Source organism: Pongo pygmaeus, chromosome 8, assembly GCF_028885625.2.
Source record: "Pongo pygmaeus isolate AG05252 chromosome 8, NHGRI_mPonPyg2-v2.0_pri, whole genome shotgun sequence".
In the NCBI taxonomy this organism is placed as follows: Eukaryota; Metazoa; Chordata; class Mammalia; order Primates; family Hominidae; genus Pongo; species Pongo pygmaeus.
Window position 1 is genome coordinate 135,158,479 of NC_072381.2, and position 21,522 is coordinate 135,180,000.

General features: G+C 48.3%; 1 protein-coding gene across 3 annotated transcripts in view; it reads left to right on the top strand.

Moving 5' to 3' along the window:
- The window catches only part of MGMT (O-6-methylguanine-DNA methyltransferase), a 300,789-nt gene that overhangs the window by 233,414 nt on the left and 45,853 nt on the right, over positions 1 to 21,522 (top strand). For all 3 annotated transcript variants that reach the window (XM_054435997.2, XM_054435998.2, XM_054435999.2), the window contains one exon: positions 13,920 to 14,068. In XM_054435997.2, the coding sequence (XP_054291972.1) occupies positions 13,920 to 14,068 (149 nt within the window). The remainder of the gene's footprint in view (positions 1 to 13,919; positions 14,069 to 21,522) is intronic.

Here is a 21,522-nt window from a genome sequence, read left to right on the forward strand (position 1 = left end):
CCTGGGTGACAGAGTGAGATTCCATCTAAAAAAAAAAAAAAAAAAAAAAAAGTGAGACTCCGAAAGTGATGACAGTTCCCACAGTTCCCATGGGCAGGTGGCTCAGAATGAGGTGGCCTGAGGCCCACAGTCTGTCCTTGGGGACTGGATGGCCCCCATGTCCAGGCAGCAGGGAGAGGGCGTGCTGGCTGGCAAGATGGGGTGGGGGACCGCCCAGGGCATCAGGTGCCATGGAAATAAAGCTGATCACCTTAGTTGAATAGCGCCTTTGAGTTCCCAGAAGCTCTTCTCAGGGGGAGGCTCCCTGTCTTTCACCTCTGCTCTTCTGAGGTACCAGTTGAAGGGTTTGGGGGTGAAATCAAGGCATAGGGCTCCTGGCAACACTGCCCCTGGCTCCGGGGTTTGCATGCCGGGGTTTCTTCCTTGTCCTGGCTGTCAGAGAACACCTGGAAATAAATGCTGCATTGTTTTTGCCGGAAAATCCTGACACCACCTCGTGCCTTCCCCTGGGAGGGCTGAGACCTGGCCTAGGCATGGAGCTTACGGTCCACAGACCTGCCTGCCTGCAGCATGACAGCCTCCCAGAGGGCTGTATTGATTTTTGAAGAGGAGGAAAAAGGCATACAAAATTGGACTTGCCAGCCTACTTTGAGTAGAAATTGGTGCTTCCTAAAGGGAATCTTAATTGGCTGGCTTCGCAGCTAAAATGTTTTCTCCCCCTTCCCTTCTCAGAACTCTCCAGCCCCCCTATTTGTTCTTGTGAGACTTTTCCCAGCCCCAGTTACTTTTCTTTCCTGCTTTGGAACATAATTGGATTCTTCGCAGGGTAGAGTTTTGCTTGGAAGACCTGAGGGTGTAGCTGAACCAAGTTTGAGCACCCTGGAAGGAAGACAGAAGATGCCGGGAGACCAGCCAGCTCGAAGGAGAAAGGGAGGGGGACAGCATCTGAACTCTGGCCTCCAGCATGATTTCATCCTTTAAACTGAAAACCCTGAGTTTCAGTGCCAGCGATGATACTTGTTGAAAAAGTACAAATGTTTTCTGCTTCTTGTAATCTACTTCTTGCAAGTATTAGTACTCTGGAAAAAAGATTTATTTTAATAATGTGAGTTTTAGATTTTTTTCTGTAGTTAACATTGTTTTATTACTCTATATCCTTGCCAGAAAGCGTGTTTTAAGAGTTTCAATTCAAAATTAAATATGACCTCAGTGTTTTAAAATACAATTATATTAACTGTCCATTTAATAGTTGCTGAGGATTTTTTTGGCCACTGATGGATAGTCAAGATACTTGTCTGAGATTAAATGCAGTATTCTCAACTCTGCTAACCAGCTAACTTGTTCCAGCTGCAGCAATCAACAGGAAAAACAAGGGCTTTCTATGAAGTGAGCTGGAGAAAGTTGTTCCTGGATAAAATTGCAGTACTATCTTATAAGCTGTGCTTTTCTTTTAAACACTCCACTGTGTTTGATAATAGGGAACTATCTATTATTTATTTACAAACCAATTTACAAGACAGGTAATTTAGTGACAGAATTATTTATTAATGAGCCCAGTATACAAGTTAATGGGACTGAGCCCCGTGGAGGTCAATCCTCATATAATCCATGCCTTTTGGAAAGAAAAGCATTGTCTTCAGAACATTTAGTTATGATTGTTAAATTTAAATTACGATATACTCTCTTGCTAAGACAAAAAATAATTGTTTCTGAATTGCGTGATGACAGAGTTAGTCTGTAAGCTGTGTGGAGATGAATTGAGTCCATTAGGGGTAGGTACATCTTAACCCTGTTGGTACCAAAAGTATTATTTCTCATTGCATGGGCTCACAGGAGAAAGCAAGCCTGTTCCTTAATAGAGACGACAAATCAGAAACCGCTGCCTGCCTGGGAGATGGAACAGTCGTGCAGACGAGGAGCTCAGAGGGCGGGCGTGGCTTCCCAAGCTCTGGCACAGCCTGCAGGCCTTATCAGGTGCTCTGCTTCTGGGGTACTCGGCCCTTTGCACGTCCGGTGGATGGGGGAGGGGCGGGCTGTTCCTTGTGAGAGCATGTGGGCTTGTCATGATTGGCATGACTACAGGCTTCCATTTCCCAGGAGTGGCTTTGTCCTCGTGGTCTTACGGTATGTTTCTAGTAGATGAGAAGGCATGCCTACAGACAGGGCCTGCTGGTGTCTGCTGTGTGTCATGGGGGGAGGCAAGGTTTTCTTCACTGAGGCCACTTCACTCCCCCTTTATTAATGACCCCCTGGCTCCTCCCCAAAGGCCCAGAAGCCTAGAGGAGAAATGAGGGTACAGCATAGATGCCTTAGTGTAACGAGTGCAGCTGCTGGAACTCAACAGACTATTTACAGTTACAGCGTGAAGGTGGTGCTTGAAGGATTTGCTGCTTCGTTTCATTTTTCTCGTTTCATCTCATCATGAAGTCGAGTGCCTTATATCGGGGGTGGGGAATGGAACAGACACAGGAGAGCCCACCGAGTTCTGTGTCTTCAAACCTGCAGCATTTCCAAGTTCTGACTGCAGAGTCCTCTCAAAGTAAGCAATATTGGAAGTGATGCCCATTTCCTGGGCTCTCACAAACTTTGTTATTCTGCAGTCTACTACAAAATCTGAAAAGGCAGAGAAATGTAGCTTTCACCGTTTACAAAATCTTTGTGAGTTTTTCTTCTCCCTATGGAATGGTTTTCAGCAAATTATTGATTGGAAAAATGAAATCTGAAATGTAGCTGTTTTTTTCAGTGCACGTGCTACAGAGGAGCCTCAGCACCCTTGTGTCTTGTTTACCCATTCGCTCAGTGGGCAGGGATTGAGCACTGGGAATGGGCTGGGTAGGAGCCCAGGGCTGGAGGCAGAGTTGGGACCAGCCCCAGGATGGTGTGTGGCTGTTTGTCCCAGGGCTCACTGGAACAGCCCTCCTGGGCAGCCCTCTGTTGAACTTCTGTATGCAGCCCAGTCCGCACCTCACCTGTGTGTTTGTCAAGCCGTTGAGTGCGGTGCAAGGCCTGAATCACTCCAGGCCTTGCTTCTGGAGGGTTGACAGTAGGGGACATGGCAGGCTGGGGGCATTCTGGGACCCAGGTCTCCTGCCTGTGTGGAATACTGATGTGTGTTGTGTGGACAGCTCACTGATGTGTTTAAATGTACATCTGACCTTCCTTTAAGAGCAATTGGGCAGCTGTCTGGGAGCTTGAGACTCTATGATGTGGACACCTAGTATCTCTTTCTGGAAGCTTCTAGTGTATAATAGAAAGTAGGTTGGATACTCACATTCCCATTGTCTTTGAATAATGGGGCAGTGGGCCTGGATTGTCATCCTGTGGATTGGGGAAGAGATCGTACAGATCAGAGAAGTAACCTTAGAGTAAAAGAAAGTAAATCAAAATGCTATTCTATGTAGAATACATGCCATCGAGTGCAGAGCATGTGGGCGTGTGGACTTGTCATGATGAGGAGTGACCACTGGCTTCCGTTTCAAAGAGGAGAGCCGGAGTGCTTCAATTCCATGGAGATGCCCCAGACTAAGGTCTTTGGAGTCAGGCTTTCATTCCATTCCTGGGTCTGTCCCTTATGCGTTTGGTAAGTTGTTATTATATAACCTCAGGACCTCAGTTTCCTATTTTAGAAATAGAGATAATGGTACCTCCCCCAAGAGTCTTTGGGAGTAACAAATAGAACAGCTTGTAATGGAATGCCTGGCACACGTTAGGCACTCAGTAAACAGCAGCTGTGCAGTGTTGTGTGAGAGCTTACATCGAGCTGTTTTCCTAGAGTGCGTTGCTCCTCAACCGTGTTCATGTACCCCTGCCCAAGGTGCCATATTGTGTAATGGAGATGTGACGTCGAGGCGCCATGTTGCCTAGGACTTCCGGAGTCAGCCGCCTGGCCTGTGGCTGACCTTGGCTGTGTTCCTGAGAGAGTGAGGATGTGAAATTGCATGACACAAAGTCAGTCATCTTGTGCCCGTCTCATCTACTCTCACTGATGGTTGGTTCAGTTCTTCTCTGCCCCTAAATTCTTACATCCCAGAGCAGGTTCTTGCTTGAGACGCAGGTACTTGTCTCAGGTTTCCTTGGAAAACTCCAGTGGCACCAAGCAGTCAGTAGCCTGTAGCGGCCACCTTCACTGTTGTCCTCTCTTGTGGACGTGGATATTGACTCTCCATGTCTGGCCTGTGCAGGAAAGAGTGAGTCCTCTCTTTCTCTCTCCAGAGCCTGCAAGGGCACCCACCCTCAGCCGGGCAGGGCAAGGCCAGGACGGAGACTTTGAGGGCATCCGAAGAGGAAACTGCAAGGTGTGCAGTTTGGCCCAGCAGAGAGAGACCAGAATGCAGAGGGTGCTCAGGGCAGGCGGTTGCTGCTCTGGGCTGTGTGTGTCATAGCGTTAGCATGACAGACACCGGCGGTTGACCAGATGCCCCATTTGAAGCCCATGTCCGGGCATGCAGTGTTGATCTCTGAGTATAGATCGATGTGGCTTCTTCTCTAGGGTTGGGGAAGAGAACTGTTGAATAATGCACAGTTGCCTAGCCTCAAATATCCTTTGAGAAATAGCTACTCTGTGCAAGTTTCAGCAATTTGTTTAGACTAATGGAATGACTCTTTAAAAGTTTATATCTTTACAGATATACAAGCGCTTTATTTCTAAGAAACTAATTTAAGCTGGGAAAGAAGAATGTGCCCTCGTGTGTGTGTAAAACATTAGAAAGCAGCTCTGTTCACTGCTGCGGTGGTGGAAGGCACGTGCAACACAGACATAAGGCTATTTGAACTCTTTATTTGCCACATTTACAATATTAATAATAGCGTTTCTAGAAGTTGTCACATCAAGTAAAAGATCTTCATTCCAGGCTGTCTTTGGGGGCCAAATTGAGACTGGATGCATGCATTTAATAAATTGTAGTCTCACGTAGTCATTTTTGTAAATAATTAGTTTCAGTGAAAGAATAAGTTAGCATATTGTATGCATCTAATGTTGCAAATGTACATACAGCAAACTTTGCTATTAATCAACAGTCAAGCACCGCAAGTGGGGTCTCATACATAATGAATTGTGCTTAAGCCTCATGGGCTTCTTGATAGAAAAATAAAAGAAAACACAAGTGCAGTAAGCTTTTGAATAAAATTTAACTAGATTGCTCTGCATCCTGTAATTGTTTTGGAATCTTTAGGGACCTGATCATTCATCTATAGTTTTGGGGTGTTTTTATCTTCATCTGTCAAATAGTAGAGACTTTTAATGATATGTTAAAATGTTGATAAAATACAATTTTCCTTTTAATGATTTGAACATTTAGGAGGGGAAAGTAAATAGGCTTTTTAAGGCTTTCTGATCTGCCAAGTATACTATTTAGGTTGTCTTTTTAAAATATTTTCATTATTTCCTGTATTTTTAAGAATCAATTATTTTTAAAAAGAAAAATATATATAGTTCTTATGGGGAAGAGTTGAAAATTTACATAAAGTGTTCTCTGTATTTTTGGTGGGTGTTTTAAAATACTATAGTAAATACCTTTGTGGTTTTGTTTAGGATCTGACATTAATTTGAGCCCCAGATATTGAGGGCATAGGATGTCGGTTAAAAATCGGTATCCAGTTTTAGCAAGATACCTACGACCACCCAGAAAGTAACTTGGAACCTAACTTAATTTTAAATGGCCTCTTTCTCCTCTTCACATTATTAACATTGGTACGTGAACCCGTTGGTGGCCTATGATAGGATCATAAACATAGGATTCATTTTGGGATGGGGTTGAAGGCATAAAAGCAAGGAGTGAGATTTATGTCCATCTTTATTATGAACCACACAGTAAAAGTGCAGTAAAGATTTGCTGACCTGATAGCCAGAGCTCCTCACAGTCCTCCTGCAAGCACTCATGGAACACGGCCTTCTCCAGGAAGACCTCCTGTTTACTTCTGCACTAGGAATGGGCTGTGCTCATCACTTACTTCCCTGTCTTATATGATGTCCTTTTGTACAGAATGCGTCTTTAAAATAGGCCCTACAACTAAACACATAACAGTCAATCAGTAGACTCACCTGTGATAAGTGGGAGGCCCTCTTGTACCAGAAAGTTTAAAAAAAAAAATACATTACTCATACCTGTCATTGTTTGTTACATTAACTTAAGCATATTTTTGATGTTTCGTGCGTGTTTATTCACTTTTTCCTTTCATAGTTGAACACATCTTGTTCTTGAGGTTGCATGAGAAATCAGTAGGGTAGCACATGAATCACTGAGGACAGCCCACGGTGTGTGGTCAGTGCCGTCGTCATCATCGTCATTAGCAACGGCAGCTCAAGACCAGCAAGGCCGCAGTTGTGTCTGTCATGAGCCCGTTGGCATGCCATTTGTTTTTTATCTTTGCCACAGTTGCACTGTTGAGATCCATGTTTCCTATTACTAACATCAGCACTTTTAATTTTCCCTGTTTCTACTCAGTTTCCTAAAATAACTATAGAATATTCAAATAATTGCATGCACTTTGTCAAACGTACATGGTCATAGTGCCCAAACAGTTGCTGGCCACCAGGCAGAGCCACGGAGCAGTCACTGCCATGTTCCTTCGCAGCCTCCTCGGGGCCTCCATGAAACATCGGGGCCATTGGAAGGCAGAAGTGCTGTTTCTGATGTTGACCTGTGTGTTTGACATTCACCTTCTCTTCCTGCGCAGTCGGCTGGCAACTCCAGATGAAGGGACAGCCCCAAGTCAGTATTCTCACCACTAACCGCATGCGTTTCAGATCCTCAGTAAATGCTTGAATGAAATTAAGCCACTGCATTTGTCTGAAATATAGAATCAAAAGGTTTTATTCAGCCCCCTGTTTAAAATAAAATGATCTTTATTGAGAGCAGGTAGCATAGTTTATTTCTTTTCTTCAATCTTACCCCTGAAAGAAAACATCTGAGCTTTAGCAGGAAGTTATAATTAAATGCAGGACAAATCCATCAAACACAAGACACTCTGCTAGAGATCTTCTAAATGGGACATAATTGTGCATTTACCAGTGATATTTAGCAAGAGTCTCCATGCAGCGTGGATAATCTTTGGCTGAAGGCATGTTCCTACATGAGCCCCGGAGTCTGCTGCTCTGCTCTTCAGTCCCGAAGCCTCCCCCGGCCCTCCACACCAGGTTCTGGAAGCCAGAGCAGGTGGGGTGCTCACTAGCTGGGCTTGGAAAATGTTGCTCGTCACCTGAGCATCTAAAGTGCTGTATGTGGCAAGGCCACTAAAAGCTTTTCAGGTCCCCACCGGTTTCCATGCAGCCTCCTTCACAGCCTCATGGAAGCCTTGCGTCCAAGCTCGGCGCCTTGCCAGATTCCAGAGGAACTCAGAGGAGGACCTGTCTTTGGAACAAACTCTTTCCTTGGGTGGCCCTCCAGGGTGGCCAGGTAGCATTCCCAAAGCATAAGATGAAAACGTCGTCCATGGAGAGAGAAAGAGGAGGTGTTCGTGTCACAGGAGAGGTCGAGGGTACACAGCACTCCCTGTCTGAAGTGTCCCACGGTCAGCCCGATGGTGCCTCAGATGTGAGTAACTTAGGAAGGACTCTTGGCTGATTTTCTTACATCAAATAGGATTCAAGCCAAGTACATCATCTGTTAATGTCTCTGGGGAGTAGAATTCATTCAGAAATGGGCATTTAGTGATTCTCTACTGCCAGTGGAATCTTAAGGCACCCAAAAATCTGAATACCCAAATCTCCCAGCTGGCTGGCCGAGTTTTAGAATGTTGAGCACTCTAAACTGGGAAGAGCCTGGAAGCCGTGGTACCAGGAACACTCACTCTTCCTGCTTTCTGCTTTCCTCGTGCCGACCTGGGCTGCGATCAAGACTCCTGGGGCACTTGCTTCCTCTACCCTTTGTGGCCAGGTGGGATTCCCACACCGTCAAAGGAAGCCCGTGTCCAACAGGGGCCATTTCCCTTAAATTTCTCTCATCACCCCCAGCTCTGCTGTGCCTCAGGTGGGCTGCTGCCACTCTTCCTTCATGTTCTTGATAATATCAGTGTCTTGAAAGGAAGCTTCATGCAGGTAGGGAGGATACTTTTCCCTGGAATAGCTCCTGTGCTCATATGAGTTTGTGCTGGAACATTCTAACCACCTTTCTGTGCCCTGGTTTGGGTTGAAGGGAAGGAGATTTAAATCACAATAAATCTGCAAGGCATTTCATCACTGGGACATTGTTTTTCCAAGCCGGGGAAGGGGAATGGGTTGGGGCAGCTTCCCACAGACGGCAACTCCGGGAGAATATCACCGGGGCCTTCCAGTCTGCCGCAGCCCCGGAAGCTTCTACCCAGGGCAGGTCAGTGTTGTCCGGTTTGATTTTAAGGAACCCCTGGCATTGCCAACAGTTGTGTGTTTTTCTTAAAGAAATCCTTGAGCCAGGCCCACATGGCTCTAGCTTTGCTGTGTTAAGGTGCCTGACGCCCTGTTGTCACATGTACACACGCCCAGCAAAGCTGGGCTGCTGCTTCACCCACCAGCCACCATCCTCTCGTGCCAAGTCAAAGAAAGTGAAAGGCACCAGTGTCATGATATTTGCCTCGGGATTATTCTGTGGGTGACACGTGATGTCCTGGGAGAGGCCTAGGGGAGGTGCGACTCTGATGGGCTCTGAGTGTTTCCCCACTGATGCTGGGAGAGGGTCTTGTCTCCTGCAGGGTTCAAGGGATGGGATAGGAAGGGGCTGAGGTGCCAGGCAAAAGTCTTGTCTCCTGCAGGGTTTGAGGGATGGGACAGGAAGGGGCTGAGGTACCAGGTGAGGGTCTTGTCTCCTGCACTGGCTCCTGCTGGCATCGTGAGCTGGCATCCGTGGCAGCACCCGGAGCTGCAGGATTTGGGCTTCCGAGCAAAGGTGCTCCCCTGGCAAGGATGGGGCGGACCACAGGGCTGGCATTTCAGTGGTGGGTGAGTTGCAGGGCCCCTGAGGAAGACTGGGACGTGGGATTTCCATGAGCGTGGGCTACGGAGCCCATAATTGTTGGTGTTTCAGGGTTCGCCAGCAGGGAAGCCGGAGGAACTCCCCCGTGATAAGCACCGCCGTGAGAGAGGCCATCACCCCAGCTCTTCCAGGGCCGAGCGCAGCGGGGATGGAGGAGAAGGCAGGGCAGGAGGATAAATTTCATTTTACTGTAGAAATGGAAATTTGTGTCATGGCTTTAAAAATCTGGTTTTATGTGTGTGTTTAATGCCATTCATTTTAAATGTAGTATCATAAATCCTTGCTTCAGAATCAAAGCTGTTTAATTACATTTCACCCATGAATAGTTATCTAACGCCAATAGAGAAAGAGTTAAAAAGGAGAACTACAGAGTAAATCAGAGGTTGAGATCTTTAGCACAAGCATAAAAAATCAATTTAAGATGAATTTTACTACTATAAAAATTCTTCAAATATCCTTTTAAGAGTGGGAAATGCTAGGAAAGCCAGCTCACATTTCAATTCCCTCAGCAGCATGAGAGAAGGACGCCCACGTGGGCAGAGCCTTGGCGTGCCGGAGTGCACCCCGTTTTGCTCAGGGGTGCTGAGGAAGGAATCCTAACTCTGGAGTCTGAGCAGTTGCTGGGGGCACAGAACCTCCCAGCTCTCGTGGTAGAATGCCCCCTCTCCCACAGTGTACCCTCGCTTCCCTGAGAAACCCCATCTGCGGGGTGTGATGGCCAGCGAGACCCCGCCAGTCCTGAAGACTAACCCTGACCTTGAGGTGCTTGCCTTGCCAACCAATCCCACATCCCATTCTTACCCGGGGACCGTGCAACTCACCCACCACTGAAATGGCAGCCTCTGTGCTCCGCCCCATCCTCGCCGGGGGAGCACCTTTGCTTCGGAGCCCAAATTCTGCAGCCCCAGGTGCCACCACGGATGCCAGCTCATGACGCCAGCAGAGGTAGTGCAGGAGACAAGACCCTGACACGGCGCCTCAGCCCCTTCCTGTCCCATCCCTCGACCCCTGAAGGAGATGTCAGCTGAGCTCCTGCTGCAGGAGGTGCCAGGCCCAGGTGGCTTGATCAGGGGTTTCGTTTCCTCAGTTGAAGGTCGGGGCACATGGGCCCCATCACGCTGGCTCTTCCTGTCCGGGCAGTGGTGGTTGACAGCAGCCAGCTCTGCATCACTCGGGAGGGAGCTGGGGCTAACCTCACTGCACGGTGCTTCCACCCCTCTGTTCTGCCGCCTTCCCCGGGGATCAGGACAGCAAAGTACATTACATATTTCTCCATCGTTCTTCTTAGATAGCATCAGTACACTGTTTATTCAGTTAGCAAAGAGCAGAGCAAGAATCGAATGATTGAAGATGTGTCTCTGAAATTGAATAATATTTAAGCCAAGCCGAAGTTCTCCTTTCCGTGGCCAGACCTCACTAACGGGAAAGGAAATTGGGTAGTGAGAAGACAGCACTTCCATCCCCCAAGGAAACTCTGAGAGAGGCCACTTGGTTGCCTGCTCGGCAGGCCCATTCTCTGCCTGCAGAGTGAGCCCGGCCTCCCCCAGGGCCTCTTTGTGACGGGACCGACAAGGGTTTCCAGGCAGTGGCTTGGGCTGTGGAGACCTCAACCTGTGTATTAAGGGTACTGGGCTGAATGAGGGCACTGTCTGCGTGAGTTCCCTCGGGCAGGGATCTGGGTAAGGCGGCAGCTTGGAGAAGACCGGGGCATGTTCTGTCTGGCCGCAGTGTCCACGGGGTCCGCCAACTTTAGCCGGCTCTTCTGGGCTTGGTTCTCAGGCCCGACTGCCGGTCTCAGTTGTCCGTGGCTGTTGGTCATCCTAGTGAGCTGCTTTCTTTTTCCCTTCATTCTCTGGCTCCTTCCTTAAAACCGTCAGGATTTGTGTGCTTGGAAACCTCTGACCACCCTCCTGCTCCACCGTGAAAAACAGTATATGGGGGCCTCTGTGTGCATCTCACCCAAAAAGGTCCATTTTTAGAAAGACCTGAGGATCTCGGCAGAGACTTTTACACCCACAAAACGCTCCAGTCCGGAGACCCAGCCTCCAGCACAGGACAGCGTGTGAGCCTGGCCCGAGGTCTTCCATCGCCGCCCCTGCTGTCGGATGACATGCACATTTCTGCACCTGCAGGACCTCAAAGCGAAGTAACCCTGGACACACCCTTCACTGGGTCTCTTTCCCCGACATCTCGCCCAGCAATGGAAGGCAAGCACGGCTCCACACAAAAGTAACAACACGGGTGCGGTTCTGTGCCTCTCCTTAGCTTCTCCCTGCCGCCCCCACGGGCTTGGCCATGGTGTCACCACGCACTGTAGATGTCGCAGACATAGGCCCATGGCCGTGTGTGTCCCTGAGCATGTCTGCTGTCTTCTGGGGAAATGGAAACGCCATCACAGCCATTTACTCAGGCAGAAGCTCCGGAACCTTAGATCCCAGCTTCGCCGTTTTTAATCGTCTCGTTAAAATGTGAGTATCCCAGATGGAATGCAAAAGAGGTTCCTGCTGCTGAGGCCCTGGTTTCTTTTCTGAATGGAAGTGCCAGGGTATTTCCACCCACAGTACACTTTAAGCCAAAGTAATTTGTATCATCTTTAACACCAACCCAATACACGAAAGGCTGTGTTTGTTTAACTAGACGTGTAAGCTATAGTTATCTTTATTTCCGCTTTAATTGCATAAGAGAGTAAACCTTTTTAACTATAAGGAAGGTGTTCGGCTTCCTTTTATCTCTTGCCTCATTATGTACTTTTGACTTTATTCAGATTTGTACAAGCTTGGTTTTTACTTCACAGGAAAAGCGAGAACTAATCGCTCCAGAGATCATCTGAGCTCTTCGTGTGAAGGCGTTTTAAGAAGTTGTGACTACATCTTTTCTAAAACAGCCTCCAATTCTGTGATACAAAGTGAAATGCCAGTTGTTTGCAGCTCCGGGGCTGTGGTCCTCCTGGACACCAGTGGTAGCAACAGGCCCCATCCACACAGGGCCGGGCAGACAGGCCGAATCTGCACAGGGCTGGGGTTGGAGCTGAGAGTCATCCCTGACCCCAGCTTCGTGGTGCTCCTCCAGCTCTTCCCTGCACCATTGCCACGTTCTTACTGCTGCAGCCCTGCTTCGGTGCAGCTGCGGTGCTTTCTGCCTCTGGCCAGGAGCCCCCAGCCCCCACCAGTCACACTGTGGGCCCCACTCATAGGACACAGTGCCCTTCCCGCCCTGACACGCACGGCCCTTGCTTACCTTTCTGTGAGTCTCAGTCCCCGAGGCCTCCACTCTGCGTCTATGTTCACACTGTCTGTCCTACACCCGGGATGGCTCTGTTGCCTCCTCTCCATGGACCGGCCATGCATCCCTTGTGTGGACAGAGTTGGGATGGTGCTCCTGGCTGCATCGGCTGCCTGTGCTGGGCCACATGTCCAGGCAAGTGAAGCCTTCGTTGGGATCCTCCCAGAGCGGCATGGGTGTGTCGAGGAGAAACATTCTGTAGATCTCAGCGCACGCCCCCCGAAGCAGCCCAGGAAGGAAGTGTGAAGGGCCCGCAGGAGCTGTGCGTCCACAGCATCCACAGTGCAGTGACGTTTCCCACCTTTTCACAGAAGCCTGAGGAGCAGCACTGTCTGCAAAAGGAAACTGGAAAACTTCCGTGCTCCAAGCCTGGGAAGTCCCGGGGAAGCATACCGTTTGTCTGGGGCCTCGAGAGGCAGGGAAGGAAGGAAGGGAGTCACCTGAAGAAATCAGACCCAGGGCCAGGGCTTCCCATGGGGGTCCACAGCACTTGAAATCACAACGGGATGTGTCATGCACTCCACAGCCCCGGGTGGCAGCGGGAGACCTCCCCTTCGGGGCCATGTCCTCAGTCCGTGGAACACAGCCCCAGAAAATCCACCCCTGCTGGAGATGGGGAAACCTTTCCATGAGGGGCCACCAGGTCGAAGCTGCAGAAGAATGAACACCCCAAACAGAAGCAGCCACGAAACAGTCTGAAGCGACTCCTGGAGGTACAGGTTCACACTGCAGGAGATCAAAGGGAGGAGAGTGGCCGGAAAGAACCAAGAGGGCCACGCGGTAGCTCACGCCTTTAATCCCAGCAGTTTGGGAGGCCCAGGTGGGCGGATCGATCACCTGAGGTTGGGAGTTCGAGACCAGCCTGGCCAATGTGATGAAGTCAACATGGAGAAACCCCGTCTCTACTAAAAATACAAAAAGTTAGCTGGCCGTGGTGGCAGGCGCCTGTAATCCCAGCTACTAGGGAAGCTGAGGCAGAAGAATCACTTGAACCCGGGATGTGGAGGTTGCAGTGAGCCAAGATCGAGCCATTGCACTCCAGCGTTGGCAACAAGAGCAAAACTCCGTCTCAAAACGAACAAATAAACAAACACCAGGAAGGTTTGAGAAAGAACCAAGTAGACACAGGCACACGAGGCACAGGGCTGCCCCTGAGAGGACAGACTCGCCGATGAAGGAAACAGAGTTTTTCCTTCATTTTCTAGAGCGTGGGAATCGGGACTGAAAGTAAACCCTGAGGAATCCCCTGAACACAGCACACAGCCACGGAGGCAGGACGCGTGGATGTGGCATTGCATTGTTGGACTCGGGGTGGGGTGGGCTGTGTGGTGCAGTCTAATGACTGTGTCGATATTTCTGGAAACTGTTTTCAGTAGTGAGTGCTTGATGATTTAGGTGCAGCCGTGCCATCTGTAAGTCTTACACAGGGACACTGTCACTTGGGTTGCCTTGCGCTGTGATGCAGACTCTCAGAGCGCACATCCTGAGAGGCCTGAAGGTGGAGAGTGGGTGCGGGGCCTCGGTGCATCCTTGCCTCACCGGTCCCCCTTTCTGCAGCACAGCTAGTTGAGATGCACGTGCCCGTGAAGCAGCCACAGGTGTTTGCCCGTTTAGCTGCAGTAGGTGTTTGCTTTTCCGATGTGTGGAGGCAGGGCTCAGAGGTTTACTAAGCCCCTGTTCTCACTTTTGCAGTGCCATGGAGGTCCCAGCCCCTGCTGCGGTTCTCGGAGGTCCGGAGCCCCTGATGCAGTGCGCAGCCTGGCTGAAGGCCTATTTCCACCAGCCCGAGGCTATCGAAGAGTTCCCCGTGCCGGCTCTTCACCATCCCGTTTTCCAGCAAGGTCGGTAACTAAGCCATCTGCGGTGTTTCCTTTGGGAGCTTGACTTATTAACAATCGCTGACATCACAGTTCATTTTATTGAGTATACCAACTTGGTATTTTTACATCAGCTAAACAGAGACAGCGTTTGGCCGAGCTGGAGGGACAGGGGTTTGCCGCCTCCACCCACTCCAACGCTTGTGTTAGTTTTGGCACAGGGTCGCATAATTCTTGGCAAAGGCAATAAAAATGATGCATGCAGATCGACTCTTGACTCTCGCTGGCTGAAAGGTTTAAATAGGAACACATCTGAATGGCAGTAAATTTTTCAATAAGCTTATTGTGAACTTCAACTATCTGCTTGCCAACAGCACAGAAAATGAGACTTGTGCGTGGACATTTAGCCATTTCCATACACTCTGTTGGTGACACTTACATCATAGCAGGTAGCAGCATTGGAGCTTCTCAGATAATTTTACATTTAATTTCTCAGACGTACCAGAGTTAGATACATTCTTTCTTAAGAGATAGCTTGAGAACTTACCTGTATGTAGCCTGCTTAAGGCTTGTGATAACCTAAAACATTTCCCAGACATTTCTTTTAAAGCTTGTGTTTGGCTCTGCTCAATACAGAAATTAATTACAGCAACTAAAATCATTCCAGACACATGCCAGAAATTTATTTTGCATAGTGAGTTTTTCATAATCATTTTTGTGTATAAATGAATGTATATTCATATATGATGTATATATGGAATTGTACACTTATATATCCTTAAAGGGAAAAATTACCTTGAGATTTTAGATGTGGTGAATTTAAAGCAATTTTGAATTTCAGATCGGATTTGCTGGGTAAGCTTAATAGAATTCTAATTGCTGCGGTGCTTCTCGGCACAAAACAAACTTGAAAATGGGGAGAAGTTTTCAGGGGAAGCAGGTAAAGAAACCCCTGAAGGTTGGGCTAATGCCTGAGTTCGCTAACCAAGTCAGACAGGCGAACAGATGAAGTCATGAGCACGTTCGTTGCATAATGAGCTGAAGCTGTGCAGCTATAATGAACCAGGCACCTTGCTGTCCTCTGAATCATATAGAACTGTCTCCAGAAGGGTTCAGTGGGGATCTCTAGGATGGGCGGGTAGGAAGCTAGAGTGGGTGGGCCTTTACATGGAACCACAAACGTCCAAGAAACCTCTCATCATCTGTGCCCACCAACGGGCCACTGCCAGGACAAAGGCACTACCAAAGCCTCCTGGGCTGCCGCCAGCTAGGGGCCCACCTCTCCCCAGCGCCACAAGCCGGTGAGTCAATTAGACGGTGTCGGGGAACTTGCTTACTGTGCACCTGATGGGCCGGGCACAGGGCAGGATGTTGCTGAATGGCCCAAGGAAGTCAGAGATTGGTTTTGTTTATTAAAGTTGAGGCTTGGGGATCTTAGAGTGGTGAACTCTTCCCTATACGATCTCTGTTTGGGGATTCGCCTGCCAGGAGGAGCAAGGCTGAAGAGCTGCCCAGCAGGCTTTTCTTCTCCTTAAGCCTGTCAAATATGTCAGCTGAAATGTAAGGTCTCAGGACAGAAAAGTTCTCTTATAAAACCAGGGCAGGAGATATCTGCATAATCGTATGGAGGCTGGGAGAACAAGCCTGCAAACCCCTGAAGTTTACCTAAGGTTTGTTGTGCAACTTCATGAAAAACTTAGAGGCAAAAGTTCCATGAAAATCGTTAGTTTTCTCCAAGTCACATGGTGGCCGTGGCCATGGAGCTGGACCCTGCTGGCCTGGTCTCACCAGAGTCCAGAGAGTCATGTGCTCTCAGGCAGGCCAGGAAGAACCGGAGGAGGAGGCCTCTGCAGCTGCCGACAGGAACTCCAGGGCAGGGGTGGCCAGCAAGGAAGGTGGCACTAGAAATAATCAGACACTCTCCAAACCCCCCCTGCAAGCACTGAACCCCCGCTGAGCCTTTTCCCCCTCACTTCTGCCCATGGCAATGTGTGCTGCTCCTAGAGCCGAGGCCAGGCGGGCCCTGGGGCTCCTCAGTTGAGTCCCTAGTGTTTAAGCAGAGTTGGGATTGGCCACACCTGCCGCTGCCTCCCTGGCTTTCGGCCCACGCCAGGCCAGGCTGCTTCCTGGGCTGGCAGGTCCTGATAGGTCTTGGTGACCAGGAAGACCTCAGAGTAGCCGCCAGGATACTGGTAAAGGCTGTCTGGCTCCCCTATGGCCCTGCCTCTCTTGGAAAGCTGTACAGTGTGGGCGGATACCTCTAGCTGGGACGAGGTCCACTCCAGCAAAGTTTTGGGGTGGGAGTGCGACAGCCTCTCACATCCTTCTCTCTTGGTGTTCTAGGAACTCTCAGGCTGGCTGCAGACCCAGGGTGCTGAGCTCAGGGCCTTCTCTCGTGGGTGGGGGCTGGAGTCCCCTGGGCCAGGCCTGCCTGCGGATGGTTAGTGGTTGCTGTGGGGGCTGGGATTCTCCACCACAGCATGTGCAAGCCAGGTTTTTAACATTTAGCTCAATCGTTTACTCCTGGGCAGGGGCCAGGTGTATGGATTTTACTGTTTGAAGAAGGGGAGGTGGATGGTGGATGATTGCTAACAGGGAGTTAATTGGTTCTCCCAGATGTGGATACGCCCCTCTCTGTCTGGCATGAGTTTGGTTTGCTCTCTGTCCAGGTTGTATCTTGTAACATCAGTGAAATCAACTGTGAGGGGGGTAGGTCTTTTAGAGGAAAAGTCTTTTGACATCTCAGAGCCGCCTGGAAGCTGTGGAGTAACAGAAATCAACCTGCTTTGCAGACTGAGAGGAGCGGGTCCATTGTAATATGGAATGAACGTTTCCTTGACCAATTCTCTTTTCTGTTCATTTAAATTTTTGTATATGCTTAACATACTTTTGCATATCATTTTTCACCATAGTCTCACTTCTGAGATTGAGACCAGCTTTATCTATTTCAACTTGGTTTATCTATATCAACATTTTTTAAAATGTGATTGTATTTGAGCTCATCCTTGAGTTCCAGCACATTGACCGTTTCTTTCTGAAGGCCTGGCTGGCAAAACTTCTGACTGCACAGTACCAAGCCCTCATCCCTTCCTCAGGCCTGTCCTGCTGCTGAAAGACCCTCTCTCCTGCACACCACCTCTTCGCAGTACCACCTCGCCTTCCAGGATTCCTCTCTGGAATGAACAGGCTGTTTGTGATTTGCTTTTTAAGGCTAACCACAGAAATATGCATTATGTTGAACCATATGAAATTGCTATTTTTTAGGTTAAAACTTACCAAATACTAGAAATTTCAGATGGTTCAACTTCTTATCTTGGGGAATTTCCAAAGACAGGTTAGTAACTAGGTAGCTGTTGGAGTATTTCTGCCAAGGGACAGTGAAGCTGCCTTTCCCAACCAGGTGTCTGGAGGTCCCCGGGCTGCCTCATTGTGAGGCCGGGACAGGTGGGATTTCCCAGTGGGAGGGCGCTGAGGCTCTGGAAGGAAGCCTCATTGTTCTGCTGAAGGGATTAAGAGGAAAGCTGAGCTGTCCAGTGAAGCATATTCTAATTTCTCGTTCAAGTGTTGTTTTAGTCAGGTCATTTCCTAAAATAAAATCAGTCAAAGTTTTCTTGGTTTTGGGTTTTTTGGCTTTTTTGGTTTGCTATTCTGGTTTCTTTAAAGTGTCAACAAAATCCATTTTCTAGCTACTGTGTGACCGAGGCCTAGCATCTTGTCATACAGCGTAGCTTTTTAGGGAGGTAATTTTTTCCCATAAGCCTCTTGCAAGGGTCAGCTTTGTATTTATTTCTAATTCATTTTTCCTCAGGAAATACTTATTTAATGAAGCCATTATTTTTGAAATGCATTTTTACTTTTTTCTTTTATAATGAAATATCATTTAAACTTTTCTCTGAATACTCCCTGATTTCTTAGTGTTTATTTATGAAAATGTTTAGCTTCTTTATATAATGTGCCTCCTGGAGAAGCTGTAGAGGTCAGCGGCCAATGCAGCTACAAGAAATCCTTTCTACCCTAGTTTGCCAAAAGCGGCTTTTTACAATGAGTTCAAGAAAAGCAGACCTATGGAAAGCGAGGATGGACTTTCAGATGCAGAACCCATCTGGGCACGTCCTCAGGTCCCTGAGCCCTCCCACCCATGGAGACCCTGCCAGCAGGTGTGGCTGACCCCAGGCTGCTGAGGGAGGTCCTGCCAAGGCGGGACCAGGCCTTGGGGCTGCCCATGCGAGACTGTGGGGAGCCTAGCTGGGACCCCAGCATTCTCACAGTTGAAGGCGTTCAACGGACGAGTTCTGAGTTTTCTTTGTAAAGTGACTGCAATGTTCCCTTTTAAATGAAATATTTAACACTTTACTAATTCCTTCGTCACAGCTATTGGCTTATAGCTATAAATCCAGTTGCGTGACAGTAGTAAAATCTCCATTTTTTAACACCTGCTGGTAGAAGTAAGTTTTTGTCACTTCTATTACAGAGCCTCAGAAAGGATTCATATTTTTGTATTTTTGTGTCTCCATCGAATTCCTCGTTTCAAAAGGGCCTCTAACAAAAGCCCTGCCCCAGAGTTAAGGGAAAGGGCCTTCAGGGTGAATTCATTAAGGTTCCCACCGTGTCCTGGAAGATGGGCCCTCTTTGCTGGTGCTTCCAGTGGGGACCGCGTGGGTCCTGGAAGGCGCATGTCCTGGGAGAGGATGACGAGAGAGGAGAGGAGAAGAGAGCGGCATCGTTACTTGGGTCCTCACCGGAGCCAGCCCTTTAAGATTAGAAATCCTTCTTGAAGAGCCAAGCAAAGGCTCATCCAGCCCCCCACAACCCCATCCTGCTGCCTACTCACATCCAGGAAAGAGCCCACCCCTGATGGGTGCCCAAGTAGGCGGCCTCCCCTGGAAAGAGGCACTTCAGCCCTCCTCACCCAAAGGTCCTAGGGCCCGTTTGGGTGTTCTTAAAATGTGCCTTGTAAGTCGTAATCCAGCCTGAGTTTTTCTACAGAGGCGCTGCACCGAGAGGGGATGTTTTTCTCGTAGCTTCCACATAGATCACGGCAGCACGCAGGCTTTGTCCTTTCAGCACTTTGTACCGATATTTTCCCTGAACTTAAAAAAAAAATTACCAATTGAAAGAGAAGAGAATAGCTAAAATAGGAGATGCATTTGCAGCCATCTCTGGGCGGCCACCGCTGTTCCCCTTGCTTTTAAACGAGGGCTCATAAATATTGTTGACCTTGCTGAGATATTACCTGGTGGAGCTGGAAGATTTGTAAACCTTCTTCCGGTGCCCGTTTATTGATTAGAACAAGCTAACAACACTGCACTTAAGTAGAAAAAACAGCCGGTGAAAATGTAATTCTTTCAGCCTTAGAGCTGCTGTTCTCCTTTTCTGGAGAGCAAATGTGGAAATCAAGATCTGTGGCCTTCTGGAACCTTCACCAGAAAAGGTGAAAAGAAGAAGAACCCATCCACAGCTGAGAGTGGATGGCAGGCTCACGGATTTCCAGGTGGCCAGTAGGATTGTCCGATGTCTGGAATGAGTACCAGGGGCTGCCACCAGGAACACTTGTCATTTCTACCACGGAGAGGAAAGCCCAGCGCATTTCTGTGGTTCAGAAACTTGACACAAAGAGAAAAGCTAGAATGTTTAAAAGCAAAAATAGGGCAGGGATCAATGAAAGTGCAGGGTGTGTGTGAAACAAGGGTAGAGTGAGCGCTGGCGGGGATGGAGGTGGTGAGGGGTCTTATACCAGCCCTGCCCCCAAGAACCCATCCCCTGTGGGTCCAGAAGACCAGATCCCCGCCGATGTCCTCCCCTTTCAGAGCGGTCTGGAGGAGCATGCCACTAGTTCCCAGGGTCTCATCTGCCGGCACACGGCCTGACTTTCATGGGAAGTCTGCACTGATGCTGTTCCCTTCCCAGTGAGTGGGCTCCGGTCACCCGTCCTGGCTCATTTGAATACCTGCATCACCTCCAGCCCCTCAGCAGAACAAGAATGTCAGATAACCCAGAATGCTGTTGAGAGCTGCTCCAGGTTGGGGGCTCACAGCCCCAGCATCTAAAAGCCTCATTTCAGCAGGGCATGCCTGCAGAGCCCCTAGGCGCCCCGAGCTCTCCTGGTTTGCCCGGGCTCTGCCTGCACGGGCTGGCCCCGTGGACTGCCTGGCCAGGCCAGCCCAGTAACAGTGAAGCACATCACTCTCAGCTCCTGAGCTTGGCTGACCAGCTATACTCTGGCATATTGGTGAATTTCATTAGCCAGAGAACCTGAGGTTCAGATTGTGTCTTAGTTCATTGTTTCATATTTGATTATGGAGTTTCCTACCTAGCAATTGTCATGAGTACTTTCTTGTTGTTTATACTATGAACAACATCTTGGGCTAGGAGAGTTTTTAAAGTTTCAACGATGATTCATTCAAGCACTTCTCTTTTTCAAGTTACTCATATCTCAGTTCATTCAATGGGGTTGGGGGAGTATATATCAGAATCCTCTAGAAATTTCATTTATAATATTCTACCTACAAATTTTTATACTTCTTTCCCCTCCTGAAGATACACTAAAACCTTAGCATGGGCACACACACACACATACCCTGTTTCTGAGAATTATTGTTCTAAAGGAATTTATCAAGATGGATGTAGCTCTTATGAATGCTTTTGCTATGTGTTTTACCCACTACTAAGCCTAACGTTCCTAATTTAATAGCTATTTTTGTTTGAGACTTAAAAACTGAGCACACTGAAGGAATGTTTTGCTGTTGAGGAAATGCCTGCCCCTCTCCTAGGAAAGGGGTGCTCGGCTCCTGGTCCACTGGCAGTGGCTGGAACAGAACCCCACAGCCTGCTGAATCCCAGGAAATTCATGGTGTCCCTGTGCAGAGCCCTCTGACTAATCAGCGATCCCACAATGCCTGTAGCAGAAGCATAGTTAGGTGAGAGTTTTATCCTGAATGTAAGAAGTGGCCGGGTCCTTAGTTCCCTGAGGTTTCCGTGAGTCAGGGGGAAACGAAGTAGCCCTCACCCAGAGTAATCTACCAAGCCTGAGAGGGAACCAAGAGGACTTTGAGAGTCAGCCATTTCCAAACCTTGTTGGACATAGCTAGGGTCTCTACTACAATAAGCGGGACTTGCAATATGTAAAATTATTATGAGTGCTGCTTTTATGGGAAAATATTCACATTAAAATATAACTTAACTCTGGTGAAGTAATTAAACAGTAAATCAGTGATGGCTTCTATTAAAAATGTAAGTCACCGTAATTATGTGAATGCCTTTAGAAGGATTTTCCACAGTGTCCTGGCATTGGCCTTGAATGGACTTCTCAAAAAGTAGAAGTAACCAGGTTTCTGCCTGTGAGGAAATGTAAATTGCATCATTGCTTCCTTTAATAAATCTTCATTTTAAATAGGCTTTGAAAAATAGGAATTTTCTCTCTGTTTTAAAGTAAAAAACACACTTTTCACTTAAATATGTTTCTAAATTTCTATTTCCAC